This window comes from Zalophus californianus, chromosome 3 (assembly GCF_009762305.2).
Source record: "Zalophus californianus isolate mZalCal1 chromosome 3, mZalCal1.pri.v2, whole genome shotgun sequence".
Lineage (NCBI taxonomy): Eukaryota > Metazoa > Chordata > Mammalia > Carnivora > Otariidae > Zalophus > Zalophus californianus.
The window spans coordinates 164687261-164701673 of NC_045597.1; the positions used below are offsets into that span (position 1 = coordinate 164687261).

General features: G+C 37.6%; 1 protein-coding gene across 15 annotated transcripts in view; it reads left to right on the top strand.

Moving 5' to 3' along the window:
* The window catches only part of PARD3B (par-3 family cell polarity regulator beta), a 1014396-nt gene that overhangs the window by 536787 nt on the left and 463196 nt on the right, over positions 1-14413 (top strand). For all 15 annotated transcript variants that reach the window (XR_003519077.1, XM_027589187.1, XM_027589179.1 and 12 more), the window contains one exon: positions 6424-6512. Coding sequence is in view for 14 of the 15 variants with exons in the window: in XM_027589187.1 (XP_027444988.1) it covers positions 6424-6512 (89 nt within the window). In the remaining variant the exon portion in view is untranslated. The remainder of the gene's footprint in view (positions 1-6423; positions 6513-14413) is intronic.

The window sequence follows — 14413 nt, forward strand, 5'->3', positions numbered from 1 at the left end:
ATTAAGTCCGTAGCTATTACCATGATAATCAGAAAAGAGCACTGAACCAAAAATCAGGAATCCTGGATTCTGCATTTGTTGCTGTCACAATAAGTAAAAATGGCTAATCACCTCACTGTTCTGGGTCTCCGTTTTCTTAGCTATAAATGAGTGGACTAGCTCATCAGCACCATTCTTTCCAGTGCTTAATTAATATTGTTAACAATTTCTGAAGATCTGCACTAGTTACTATAGGGCAGTGTTTCTCAAAGTGTGGTTCCTTGACTAGAAGCAGCAGGAGCTTGTTAGAAATGCAAATTCACAGGGCTTACCCTAGATCTACTACATCAGAACCTCAGATGGGCCCTGTCAATCTGTTTCACAAGGCTCCAGGTGATTCTGATGCATGCTAAAATTTGAGGCTCTGTTAAAATTGTCCTTATTCTTAAGAAACTTGAAATTCAGCATCAAATCTCCAATTTTCTTGCCAATTTCTAGACATATGGATATACAATCTAATATATATTTATAAATAAAAATATGAAAAAATAAAATGAATTATGAGCATGTTAAATTGCTAGAACTGAAACCTTTTGAGGTGGTATCTATGCAGCCGTGATTTCCCATGGTAAAGTGTTGCCCAAGGCACGAAGAATATATATATTAGGTGAAGTTTGTATGACAGTGCTTGACTACCAAAATGCATGATCATTTCATATGTGTGCTTATCAAATACAACTTGTTTTTACTTAGCACAGATATTCTTGTTCTAAAATGTAAAAACAAAGATTCTGAAATTATGCCCAGAATTTTAATTTTAAAATTTACATTATGTTTATGTATGAGCATCAGGCACGTAACCTGACGTTCAAATCCTCTCTGTATAATTTTTCTATTACTCTCATTCTAAAACTCATGTGCAATTTCAAAAGAAACTTGCAGTTGGCTTTTTAGAATGCAAATATTGTTATAATATGCACCTGAGCTTTGAAACATCACTCAATTGCTGTTAAAATTTTGTGGGCAAGTGGTTTCAAATGTGGCTAAAGAGCACTGAGGGGGAAAACATCAAAGCCGTATATTTTCACCTATACGTCAAAGACATCTGTTGATAATGGGACATCTATTTTAGTTCTCATCTGAGAGATGAAAAACGGAGCTGTAAAACTGTTTTTAGTATTGTTTTAGAGCTGTGGTCGGCTCAGGGAAAAGCAACGAGAATTCGGGTACCATTTTCTTCCAAAAAAGTTTTATCAAGAGCGTTAAGTTTATTTGGAGATGTATAACTTAATGAGGCTACATGACGAATACGCTCTCCTGTATGAAATCAGTGACTTATACCAACTGGAATATGAAATGATAGCCTGGTGCCAACACCATGATCACCCTGGGGAGGAGTGCCTTGCTTAGTGCTGCACCCCTTTCCTGCAGCCTGTGAGCCCTTGGAGTTGTTAGCGCTAGCGCTAACTAAATGTAAACACCTTTACTTTCCAGCTGCCGCTAATTGGTTTGGGAATATTTATGTAAGTGTTGATTTTCAGGCTAAAAATAGTGCAGTGATGTTTAAATCCGACTCATTCTGGCTGTCAGAAATGCTCCCATGATCCTGAAAGTGTTGCTAAAAATGTTCACTTTTTAAAAATTGTAGTAATTAAACTTGTCTGTTGTGAGAGCCACATATGATATGTTCCCTGCTCTGATAAAAGAGATACAGGACAAGCTTCTTCAAGGCCTCTGCCGGGTTTGCCAGACACCACCTCCCGCTGAACTTTACCAGAAAGCAAAGAATTGTAATCTGGGCAAAAGGAGGAGACAAAAGAAAATTTTGAAGTTGCTCTAGATCCTCATATTCGAGGCAGTGGATCGCATCTGGCTATTTTAAGTTAACGGTAAAAATAGAAATTATAATAGTTTTATTAATACAATTAAGCATAGAGCTTCCCAAACCGTTGACTTTTTTTTAGAGGCAAGTTTGGGGACTTGAAATCGCGTAATGAATATTTCTCAAGTCTCAAGTTGAAGAAATATCGTGTCTGTTCCACACCATTTGTTTATACTTCTAGCTCTTCATCATCAGATTATTTTTGCCCCTTTACTTCCCAACTAAAAAGTCAGATTTCACAGATTGTTCTCAAAGTTATTTAAATAAGCTATGAGGGGGGAAAAAATTCATTTTTAGATACGTGTGATTTCGTGACTCTTCACCATGTTATTTAGTGAAGGAAAAGCCTAAGCGCCCCTAAATTATTGCTTGTCGGGTATCTTGTAATTTTTGGAAAAAGTGATTTTATGGACCCCGTCAAGAAAGAAGTTGCTGTTGTCTTTAAGTCTGGAAGCACTGCACTGCTCCCGTGTTGTTGAAGTCAATTTGGAATTGGCTTTGTGTCCTTGCAGGGTGCCTTGAGTATCGGTCTGCCTGCCCCGTCTCTAGAGAATAGCAAAGAATTCTGTTGTTGCAATATATAGGAATGATTTTGGCAAGTGACACACACTGCCCATTAGTTGAGATGATAAACTCTAGTCACTGCCCTTTTCGATAGCTGTGGCGAAGCAAAGACTTTTCAATGCTCCTTTTAAAATAGTGGGACTCTTGTCTTAGAGAAGTCTGTGAACGTGTGTGTTCATTTTTAAGTCTGTCGTTATTGACATGATTGCTATAAAACCGTAGTCAGTTCAGAATTATCCTTGAGCAGAGTATCACATTGCAACTGGCCCAATATTGCTTTCAAATTCTAATTGACATTTCCATATACTTAGAGCATTAAGTATGTTGTTGACATAAATAGAACCTTTACTTACTATCTAACTGGAACTAGAAAAAAGTTACTTTAACCTTGTAGAATATTGATTAGAACCAGAAAGTGTGCTATTTTCTTATCTTAGCAAGGGATCAACAAGAAAATTCCACTTGGAGTAGGAAGCAAAGAGGCAAAAATACTTAACATTTTATAATATATATCCCAGTTTTCTCTTTGACATTCTGAGGATATATATCCATGAAGAATTACAGAACCAAAAAGAATATTTAATTCAACTGATAGCCACTGTTAACTGTTCATGGATGCAAAGCCTTTATATTGTTAGGCTGCTAATACTCTCTACGTTGATGTCCAATTCGAGTGATTCTTACCAAAATCCAGCTCGCTTTTTTTTTTGTCTTGCAGAACTTGATGTTCTGATTCTAAAATTTGTATGAAAATGCAAGGGACTCAGAAGAGACAAAACAAACTTAGAAAAGAACAAATGTGGAGAATGTGCACTTCCTGATTTCAAACTTAGTACAAAACTAAATACTCAAGACTGGGTAGTAGTGGCATAAGGATAAGTATGTAGATCAGTGGAATACAGTTGAGAGTCCAGAAATGAACCCTTACATTTTTGTTCAGTTGAGTTTTGATAAGGGTGTTAAGACAACTCATTGGGAAAGAATTGTCTTTATGACAAATGGTGAGTAATATTACGTACAAACACTAACTCAAAATAGTTATATGTCTAAATATAACAGCTAACCTTATAAAGCATTTAGAAGAATATAGGAGTAAATCTTTGTGACCATGTATTAGGCAATGTTTCTTTGATACAACACCAGAAAGCACTAACAACAAAAGAAAAAAAAATAAATTGAGCTTCATTAAAATTAAGAACTTTGTACTTCAAAGGGCATGTGGAAAAATTTCAAGAAGTGTCTCCCACAGAAAGGGAGGAAATATTTGCAAATCATGTATCTAAAGAATCTGTATACCGAATATTTAAGGAACTCTTACAATTCAATAATAAAAAAAAATAATTAGATATTTCTTCAAAGAAGATCTGTAAGTATCCAGTAATCACATGAGAAGATATTCAGCATCATTAGTCATTAGAGAAATTCAAATCCTTAGTCACTGGGGATATGCAAAAAGAAAACCACTTCACACACACCATGATGGCTAAAATTTAAAAAAAGGAAAATTAAAAGTGCAATAGGTGAGGATTCAGAGAAATTCGTACCTGCATATATTGCTGATGGGAATGTAAAATTGTGCAACACTATGGAAATAGTATAGCAGTTCCTCACCATGTTATACAGAGTTCCCATATGGCCCAGCACCCCTACGTGGATCTCAAAGAGAAATGAAAACATAAATGTCCACAAGAACTTGTCCTTCTTAGCAGCATTTATCTCACAATTGAATATTATTTCAAATGTTTGTAGCAACATTATTTATAATCAGAAAAAGTGGAAAAAACCCAAGTGCCTGTCAAGTGATGAACAGGTAAACAAAATGTGGTCTGTCCATATGAGGGAATATTATTTAGCCCTAAAATTCATGAACTACTGATATATACTACAACATGAATGAGACTTGAGAACCTCGTACTCAGTGATAACAGCCACATATCTTGTGATTCCGTTTGTATAAAATGTCCATGATAGGTAAATTCTTAGAGACAAAAAGTAAATTAATGATTGCCGGCAGGGGTGTGGGGGTGGGCAGGCAGAATAGGAGTGATGGCTAATGGGTGTGGGGGTCTCTTTTTGAGATTTTGAAATTGTTCTAAAATTAGATAGTGCTGATGATTGCAAAATTCTGTAGATCAACTAAAATAGACTGAATTGTACTTTTTAAAAAGGTAAATTTAGTGTTATGTGAATTATATCGTGATAAAATTTTTATAAGAAAAATAAAATAGTGGGTCTTAAAGCCCCAGTCATGCCTCTGATTGAAGTTGCTGCCCTGTTGACATCTTGATATGTTGCCACCTCGTGAGAGATTCTACCCCAGAACTCGCCCGTCTAAGCCACTTATAAATATTTGACTCACAGAAGCTCTGAGAGACAATAGGCTTTTTTAATCCATGTAATTTGGGGGTAATTTATTACACAGCATTAGGAAGCTAATACAATGCCATTCTGCTCATGCATTCATTAACATCCCCGCAATGAGCTCTGTGTGTTGGGTACTTAATAGAGGACTAGACATGCCCTTACCCTTCCTAGAACTCCCTCTTGTGTAAGAGAGACAGGGAAGAAGGTGCAAATGTTCTGACATGTGCACTAGTCATGGGCTCAAGTATTTTGTTAAATTACCTACCTAAGTATTTTTGTAAGCTGCCCAGCCCTATACACTCTTTATGTGAATGAGACTATTTTAGTTTTTTTCTCTGTAAGCATAGATCAAGTCCTTCATAATAATAGGGATGTTTAAAAGCTTTCAAAGACATTCATCTTTTAAGATTTGGTGCCTTAAACTAAAACATACTCTTTGACCTTTTAGATCTTCTTCCCTTTCTTTATCCCCTCTGGAAGGGCGAAAACAAATTAAAAAAAAAAAAAAAATCAAGTGTGGACCAAGTCCCTCACAAAGGCCAGAACCCCTATGTGAAATGTTGCTATTCTGTCTAAAAGTGAAATACATTTTTTAAATCATTTCACACTGACAAACTGCTTGAATTGTGAGTCCAGTGCCTTGTTTTCTTCAAGATATTAACCTAATTCCATTATGCCCCACCTCTTAACTGATATATTGTCTTTTTTTTGTTGTTGAAATAATGCTTTCAGATCCATGGATGCTCTGTTTACAGGTGTGGCGCTTGACAATGGGTCTTTTTCCATGTGGTTTGTCGACTTGGTGAAACCTGAGTCCACGAGTAACACGGTTTATGACTTTGCTTCTGAAGATTAGTATATCTGCAGAATCCCTCTGTTCCAGTGCAGTTCCAAAGCCTACCGGAAATCTGATGCCTTACCAATGAGATTCTAAATCAAGCCTGCTTTATAGAACCCGTTCTATGTAACATCCAACTCAGCGTGGCTGCTGTCTTGGAGTGCTTGCCTCCTCTGGCCCTCTTAGCTCTCTGTAGGGGAAGAGTGTTTACCATTTTAGAAATTAAATGGTTAATTGTAGTTTCCCTCTGCTGAAGATCATCCTCAGAATGAAAGTCTATGACAGAGTAAGACCTCCAGATTTCTTTTCCTGCCCTAGTCCTGTTACACTTTTGACAGGAGTGACCTTGCCAGGCAACCTTTTTTTTCATGGATTTTGCTTTCTTTATGTTTTTAGTGTCACCAGGGGGTGCAAGCAAGTACAGTACATTAAAGTTAATACATCACCACCTGTCAGTGGCACCTTCCCTTTGGTACCCCCTTTCCTTGCTGATTTAAAACACTCAGTCCCAAAAGCTTATGGTTGAGTAGCAGGAAGCTAAATGATGTATTCCAAAGCTCTTAACAAATTGCCTTGTGTAAATGGCCCATTTGAGTATTTCAGAAGCCAAACAGGAGAGAAGAGAACATTGAAAGCACTGAAAAGATTAACACCTGTTTCCAGTCTTCAAAGAAATTGGAGCATACTATATATATCGAGAGTAAAACCACTTGCTGTCTCACATTGAGACATTTTATTCAGATTCTCAGTTCGATATGCATAGCATCCACATGCTTATGGGTTTGTTTGACTACAGGATTCCACACAGAACTTAGAAGATGGAGAAGTTATGAATGGTGTACAGACAGAACCACTGACGTCGCCGAAAACCAAGGATGCATTGAGGTATTCTCTTTATGTGAATGAGACTATTTTAGTTATTACAGGATAATGTTTCTTTAATAGTTTGTAGTTGTTTTTATTTTATAGGGAAGGTCAGGATAGGTAGAAGAATGGAGTGAAACCTGTCCCAATTCTAAAATTAGTCACTCTTTTATTTTCTTTTATGATAGAAGAACTTCCTGACAAACATATATAAATGAGCCTCCAAGTCTTTCAACTCTTCTGCAACCTGGATTTCTTAATTGCTTTTTTTTTCTCTTTGAACAACAGTTTAAAGTGAATTTTCAGAGTTCACTGTGGTTGACTGTTCTACTTTGACATTAGCTCTTGGACTATTTCTCTGCATTTTGTTTTAACCATCTTGCAATATTTTACTCAATTTTTATAAAATGAATCCAGTCTATCACCTAGAATTTTTCATGGTTTTAATGTAAATAACTCATTATATGAAGTCATTTGCCTCATTTTCCCCAATACTTACTTTGTTCTGCACTAATTTCCAGTTCTGCCTTAGCTACTACACAGGTTCCATTCCTAGTTTTGCTGCTTGCTAGTTCTATGAGCTTAGGTAAGTTATTCATCTCTCTTTGCCTTAGTTTCTGGTCTGTACAACAGAAATAATATGAAACCCTTCTTCAGAGGGTTGGTATGAAGATTAAATGAATTCATGTATGTAAAGCACTTCAAACAGTGCCTGGGCCAGAGTTAAGTCATGGGGATGGTTGCTGCCATTGGCTACCACTGTATTGTCCTTATCGAGATGATGGTGATGGTGATGGTGATGATGATGATGATGATGATGATGATACCACCACCACCACCACTCTTACCATCATTTTTTCTAAGTTGCTTCAAATTTTGCACTAGAAAAGTAATTCCATGTTTAATAGATTGTTGGCTTCAGCACTCAGAGGTGATGCTTCTAAGGTTGATGGTCATCCATCCATTCATTTACTCAACATATTCTTTTCATTCAGTCCAATTACTAACAGTTGCCAAACATTTTGCATAGAATTAGCTTTTTAAAAAAATATGTGATCATCGTTTACCACATTGATTTACTGTGTGGACTTCCCTCACACAATTTATAGCCACATGACATAGGTGCTCTATTTAGATTCTGTTGCTCTGATGAATGAGATGCACAATATTCAAAATTTGGTAAAGAAAATCTCCTGGGCACTGTTTTTTTAGAAGCTTGATAAGATTGTTTTTGGAGGTAGGCATAATGAACATAATACTCTTCTTCTGTTTGCCTTTAATTTCATTTTTTTCAGTGTTAGCTTTTTGAAAAGCTTGCTGGCATCTTGGCTAAATGTTCTGTGGATAGACATCGTTGAGTGAACCATTGTTTGATTTATGGCTACATGAACAAATGAACTAAACTTTCTCCAGATACAAAGAATTGAGAGGAATGGAGTATAGGAATTTAAAAAAAAAATCTTTAATTAAAATATATGTGTGTACACGTATAATTTTTGCAAGAGTTTTACCATCACATTTAATAGGCTAATAAATTGCAATTCAGAGCAATTAAGTAACTTGTAGAGACCCAATCTGCATCCACTACTCTTGTCTCCAAATACTTCGACTCCAGTGTTATCTGTTGTGTACACCTTCCCTTATTCTTTGGTATTTTATTTCATGCTAAGGAACTTCATGTGGTGAGCACCAGTTTGGAGAAATCAGCTGAAATCAGGTTGAGGCCAAGTTCAGAAAGTAGAGTAAGTGCATACTCCCAGCACTTGCAGGCTCTTGGGTACAGGGGGGAAGAGAAGGATCTTAAGAGCATAGTAGCATGCACAGCTAGCGGCAGGAAGCTTGGCGATTACAGTTCCAGGAAAAGAAATGGGTTCTAGCTGGCCTGGGGTAATGAAGAAACCAAGGAAGAGAAATCAGGAAGCTGCTTAGGGCTGAGTTATGTGGTCATCATTCTCCTGGGGCAGGGAAGTCATGCTCTCCCACAGAGCTTGGCCCAAGAATATGACTTTGGGCTCACTTTGATGTAGGTGGCATAGAAGCTCAGCACATAATTTGCAGAGTCCATCTCAAAATGTTTTGAACCTATTCCTATATTTTAATCCCCACAGTCATTTTTCAAGCCTTCATTACTTCTCAGACTATTATAGTAACCTACTGTCTCTTCTCTTGAATATCAATCTCCTTATCCTAATTGATCTCATGTATCGCTGCTAGGTAAAAATTTCTTAAACCACAGCATTCAACAAACCATTCTTTCATTCCAATTGAATTTTGTTAAATCCTGGGTTTGAACACTACCTATGTAACTGTAGACTAATTATTTTACCTCTTTAATTTTTTTAATATGGAAAATGGGTATCATGATCACACAGATTATTATGAAGATTAAATGAGATTTATCACAGGCAGTTGCACTTAGCACAATACTAAATGAATGGTTGGATAAATATTAGTTGCTACTGCAGTTATGATTAGCACACATACCACGGTTTATTGTAACTATCATTCTCCCATATAAGACTATGAATCCTCCAAAGGATTCCTGACACGTCATACAGATATACCAGCAGCATATTTGTTCAGTGAATGGTTAAAACACATTGCTCCATAAATCATAAGCATACCTATTAGCTGCTTACCCAGTATTAACCCATTTTTATTTAAAGAAAAAAAACCATAAGAGGAGGTTCTCCAAATAGTCTTACAATATGTATCTCTTATGAAGCACTCCTCAATTTACCTTGATCTTAAGATGATGAAGCAAAAGGTTTCTACTGGGTGTTTTGTTTTTTTAACTACACTTTAAGCTTCTCTTCTTTCTTCCTTCTTCCTTCTTCCCTCCCTCCCTTCCTCTCCCCCCCTTTCTTTCTTTCTTTCTTGAAGGTGGGGGCAAAGAGAGGGGTAGAGGGAGAGGGATCATCTTTTTTTTTTAAAAAAACATTTTATTTATTTATTTGAGAGAGAGAGAGAGAAACAGCATGAGAGGGGATAGGGTCAGAGGGAGAAGCAGGCCCCCCACCGAGCCGGGAGCCCGATGTGGGACTCGATCCCAGGACTCTGGGATCACGACCCGAGCCGAAGGCAGCCGCCCAACCAACTGAGCCACCCAGGCGCCCAGGGAGAGGGATCATCTTAAGCAGGCTCCACTCCCAGCATGGAGCCCCATGCGGGGCTTGATCTCACAACCCTGAGATCATGACTTAAGCTGAAATCAAGAGTTGGACGCTTAACTGTCTGAGCCAGCCAGGTGCTCTACAGCTTCTGTTTCAACAGCAAGCAATACAGGCAAAAGACCTTCACCTCCTCCCTAAGTTCAACTTCATTCCTGACCTCAGCCTATTCCTTGACACATCTCCAAATTAGCCTTATCCCCATACTTACCTCTTCTCCCATGCTTAAAATGGCCATCAAGTTTTATTCTTTTTTGCCTCTGATATCCATTCATTTGGCAAACTATTGGGAGAGTCCATGTCAAAAAAAAAAAAAAAAAATCCCTTAAACCTTTCCCCAGGTATTCATGCTTTATTCCTGTAATTATTGCTAAAGCCTTATTATCTCTCCAATTATTGCAATAATGTACTAATTCCTGTCTCAGGGACCAATCTCTATCTTGTCTTACTCTTTTCTAATCGATCCCACATATCACTGCCAGATAAATATTTCTAAACCACAGCATTTATCACCCCACTTCTTAGTGCCAACACCTTTAATGACTCCATTTTCTACAAAACTAAGTGCTTTTTTTTTTTCAGCGTGGAATTTGACGTATCACTCTGAGATTTGATCTCAAGCTGATGGTTCAACCTTCTCTTCTCAATACCTCCCCGTTTTTCCCTTCCTTTCTCCCTGCTCACTAGCCTCTTTCTTTAATATCACAGCCAGTCTGTGTGCCTACAGACCATCCTGGTTCAGTGTCTCTCAGTGCAGACTGTGTTCTTTCATCTGCTTGCCCCCTCTGTCCCCTCTCCTATTTTTTCTGATTGAAGATCCATTTGCTGTTCTTTTTTTTTTTTTTAAGATTTTATTTATTTATTTGACAGAGAGACAGAGAGAGAGGGAACACAAACAGGGGGAGTGGGAGAGGGAGAAGCAGGCTTCCCACTGAGCAGGGAGCCCGATGCCAGGCTCGATCCCAGGACCCTGGGATCATGACCTGAGCCGAAGGCAGACGCTTAGCGACTGAGCCACCCAGGTGCCCCTCCATTAGCCCTTCTCATTTCCATCTAAAATCCTCCTTCAGGAAGATTTTCCTGATCCCAGCTTTCCTTCCTGATCCTGTACTGATTTCTTCTGAGCCTCATCAGGAAGTGCCTCTACTTTGAAACTCATGTGAAAGTAGCTTAAAACTCCTGCTCTAGAATACAATAAATTCCAGTGTGGGTCCTGACCTTACCTTGTAGAAATGGTGTGAGGTTTGGCGATTTATTTCACCTTCTTAAGTATCAGTTTACTTATCCGTAAAATGGGTCTGATATGTTTACTTTATACTTCTGGTAAGAATACATGGTATAATGCTAGAAGGCCATTAACACACTGCCTCCCAAATAATAGCTTATAATCATTGAAAATATACTACAATTACTACCACCATCCCGTTGCTTTGTATTATTCCCTGTTACCTGTCTTAACCTCCCGCCAGATGGAGAACTCCTCAGACATTGGCCTCTGTGTTTTCCTTGTAGAACTTCCTCATTGGAACTACTCAATTAATATACATTGAATTCAGGTGTATTAAATGAATCCCACCACCATCAATAACAAGTTTTTTTTTTTTTTTAAGATTTTATTTATTTATTTCACAGAGAGAGATAGCAAGAGCAGGAACACAAGCAGCGGGAGTGGCAGAGGGAGAAGCAGGCTTCCCGCCAAGCAGGGAGCCCGATGCGGGGCTCGATCCCAGGACGCTGGGATCATGACCTGAGCCGAAGGCAGACGCTTAACGACTGAGCCACCCAGGCGCCCCAATAACAAGTTTTTTGTTAGGTTTTTACTCAGTATATTTGCATCAACAAGACTTCACGATCAAGCATACTTACATGCCATCAATAAACTCTTCTGGGAGGTCTCTAGTCAGTCCATCTCTCACACTGTTCCATATGACAGACCTGTGCATTAGTGCCTGAACACCTCCAGCTAAAACCTTCTCTCCATTTGTTACCCATCAGCTTCTCTATGGCAGCCGTCTAATCGTGAAGAAAACATGTTCCTCAACCCTACAGGACTTGAGGATATTTTTAAAAGTCTCACTGAGGAAATCAGTTGAGAAAAAAATGGAAAGTTTGAGATAATTTCCTTTTAATCCATAAACTTTCCCTCATAAAGTTCTAATAATCCTCCTAATAGCTGATAGTTATTGAACTTCTTGTATACACCAGATATTGTATGTATGATGTACATGTTATGTCCTCTAATTGTTTTTAAACCAACAGTTCTATTAGGAATTTATCTTAATTTCCCCATTGTCCAAATAAGGAAACTAATACTTTTGGTCATCATTTAAATGATTACTCAGGTATCTGACTCAAAGACACCACTAAGATACACTGTTTCTCTAATTTCATAAGTTAATCATGATTTTCTTCCGAAACAAGAGATGTCCCCCGCCAACCTGTCCTGAGTCCTCTCTTACCCTAAATGAGTAGCTTGTGACTGAGCTTAATAATCTCAATGTTAAAAATGCTGTCCATTTGCCTCGTGTGAGGAATTGGACCTGCAGCTGTCTGCAGCTCTTATATTCTGTCCCTCAGGCTTCATGTGTTTCTTCTGGATGGAGCCAAATGAAGCACTTGGCCGTGGAGTTCCTGCAGAGGAGCTGTTCATGACAAGCTCACTTTGAACCTTTTATTCTGTACCTTCACCCCGAGTTTTGTCCTAAAATCTTAGATAGGTAGCAGCTGGTCCCAGGAATTATTTGAATCAGTGTTGTCAGTTGGATCTTAGGACATTCAGCTTGATTAGTACTGTTGGACCTGATGCTCTGTGACTGTCCGCTTTGGTTTTCCCGTTGTATAAAGTCAGCTGTTTTGATCTTAGTGACACTTTCAGCTTTTCTTTGTGTAATTAAAGTATTTTCCCTTTACCCCACATTTCACTTTTTGTCTGTTTTTTACAAGTAGCTGCCGATCTCTTTTTCTTTCCACTGCTAGAATATCCTCTCCACCTGCTTCTTTAAATTTTCCATTCTCAGTCTGCCTCCAAAACATAAATTAATGTGTACATAGCCTGCTTACTGGTCGCTGAAACTTAGTCTGCACTTGGACTAAACAAATGGCATTAATAGTGTGTCTCCACATCTTAGTAAAATCTCATTTTATAAGTATTCAAATAATTGTGTCCAATACTACTATATATATATATATATACACATACAGAGATTTCTACAGAATTCCATCAGGTATATGGAATGCAAAGGTTCTCCTCCCCCCTTTTAAAATAAGTAAAAATATACAGTCTTTGAGGTTTCCTTTTTCAAAAGCTTTTCTTTCCGTTTTGAAATAATGAATAACATTTTATAAAGAACATAGTAAAACATAGCTTGTATAAAACTTGTACTATTTGGGGGCGCCTGGGTGGCTCAGTCGTTAAGCATCTGCCTTCAGCTCAGGTCATGATCTCAGGGTCCTGGGATCGAGCCCCTCATCGAGCTCCCTGCTCCGCGGGAGGCCTGCTTCTCCCTCTCCCACTCCCCCTGCTTGTGTTCCCTCTCTCGCTGTGTCTCTCTCTGTCAAATAAATAAATAAAATCTTTATAAAGAAAAATTTTGTAATGTTTGTCTATATTAAATAGATTTAATTCTCTATAACTGCCTACATATTACAGTCTACAAAATCAAAAATCTTTTATGCTTTTTTTCTGGGATAATATTTGTATGATAGTAATTTAGCATTTGTCACATGTCTTTCTAGACAAAGAATTGTGACTGCCATGTATATAGATAGCATAAGAGTTTATTCTTTTTTAAATTTTATTTTACTATGTTATGTTAGTCACCATACATTACAGCGTTAGGTTTTGATGTAGTGTTCCATGATTCATTGTTTGCGTATAACACCCAGTGCTCCATTCAATATGTGCCCTCCTTAATACCCACCACCGGGCTAACCCATCCTCTAAAACCCTCACTTTGTTTCTCAGAGTCCATAGTCTCTCATGGTTCGTCTCCCCCTCTGATTTTCTCCCCTTCATTTTTCCCTTTCTACTATCTTCTTGTTTTGTTTTGTTTTTTTTTACCATATAATATATTGTTTCAGAGGTACAGGTATGTGATTCATCAGTCTTACACAATTCACAGCGCTCACCATAGCACATACCCTCCCCAATGTCCATCACCCAGCCACCCCATCCCTCCCCACCACCACTCCAGCAACCCTCAGTTTGTTTCCTGATACTAAGAATTCCTCATATCAGTGAGATCATATGATACTTGTCTTTCTCTGATTGACTTATTCATAGTTTATTCTGAGGTCTCAAAAAAGAGAATCTTATAAAGTATGAATGAACCTTTAAATTGCATCCCCAAGAAAGGTCATAGTGTTTTTAAACAAGATTGATTGCTTTAACAAATTATAAGATTTACTTTATTGAGTGTAAAAATAAAAGATTGATAGTTCCTAAAGAGTATGTATCTGTATAATACATAGAATTTATTATGTTTTACAGGAAAGGTTTTGAGTTGGGTAACAAAATATTTGCAAAATAGACAAAAAAAATTCCATAAAACCATCCTAAAAATTCTTAAGCTGAAATCTTGAACTCTATACTAAATACTTATATTCCAAAATCCTCTGTATAATACATATGAGTGCTATCTATCAGCATGTGGATATTTAATACATTTATTAGGAAAGATTTGTGTTATGCTCTAAGTGTAAAACTATAAAAATACATTGTAAAGGTAGAGATAACAAAGTTTTAATGATTAA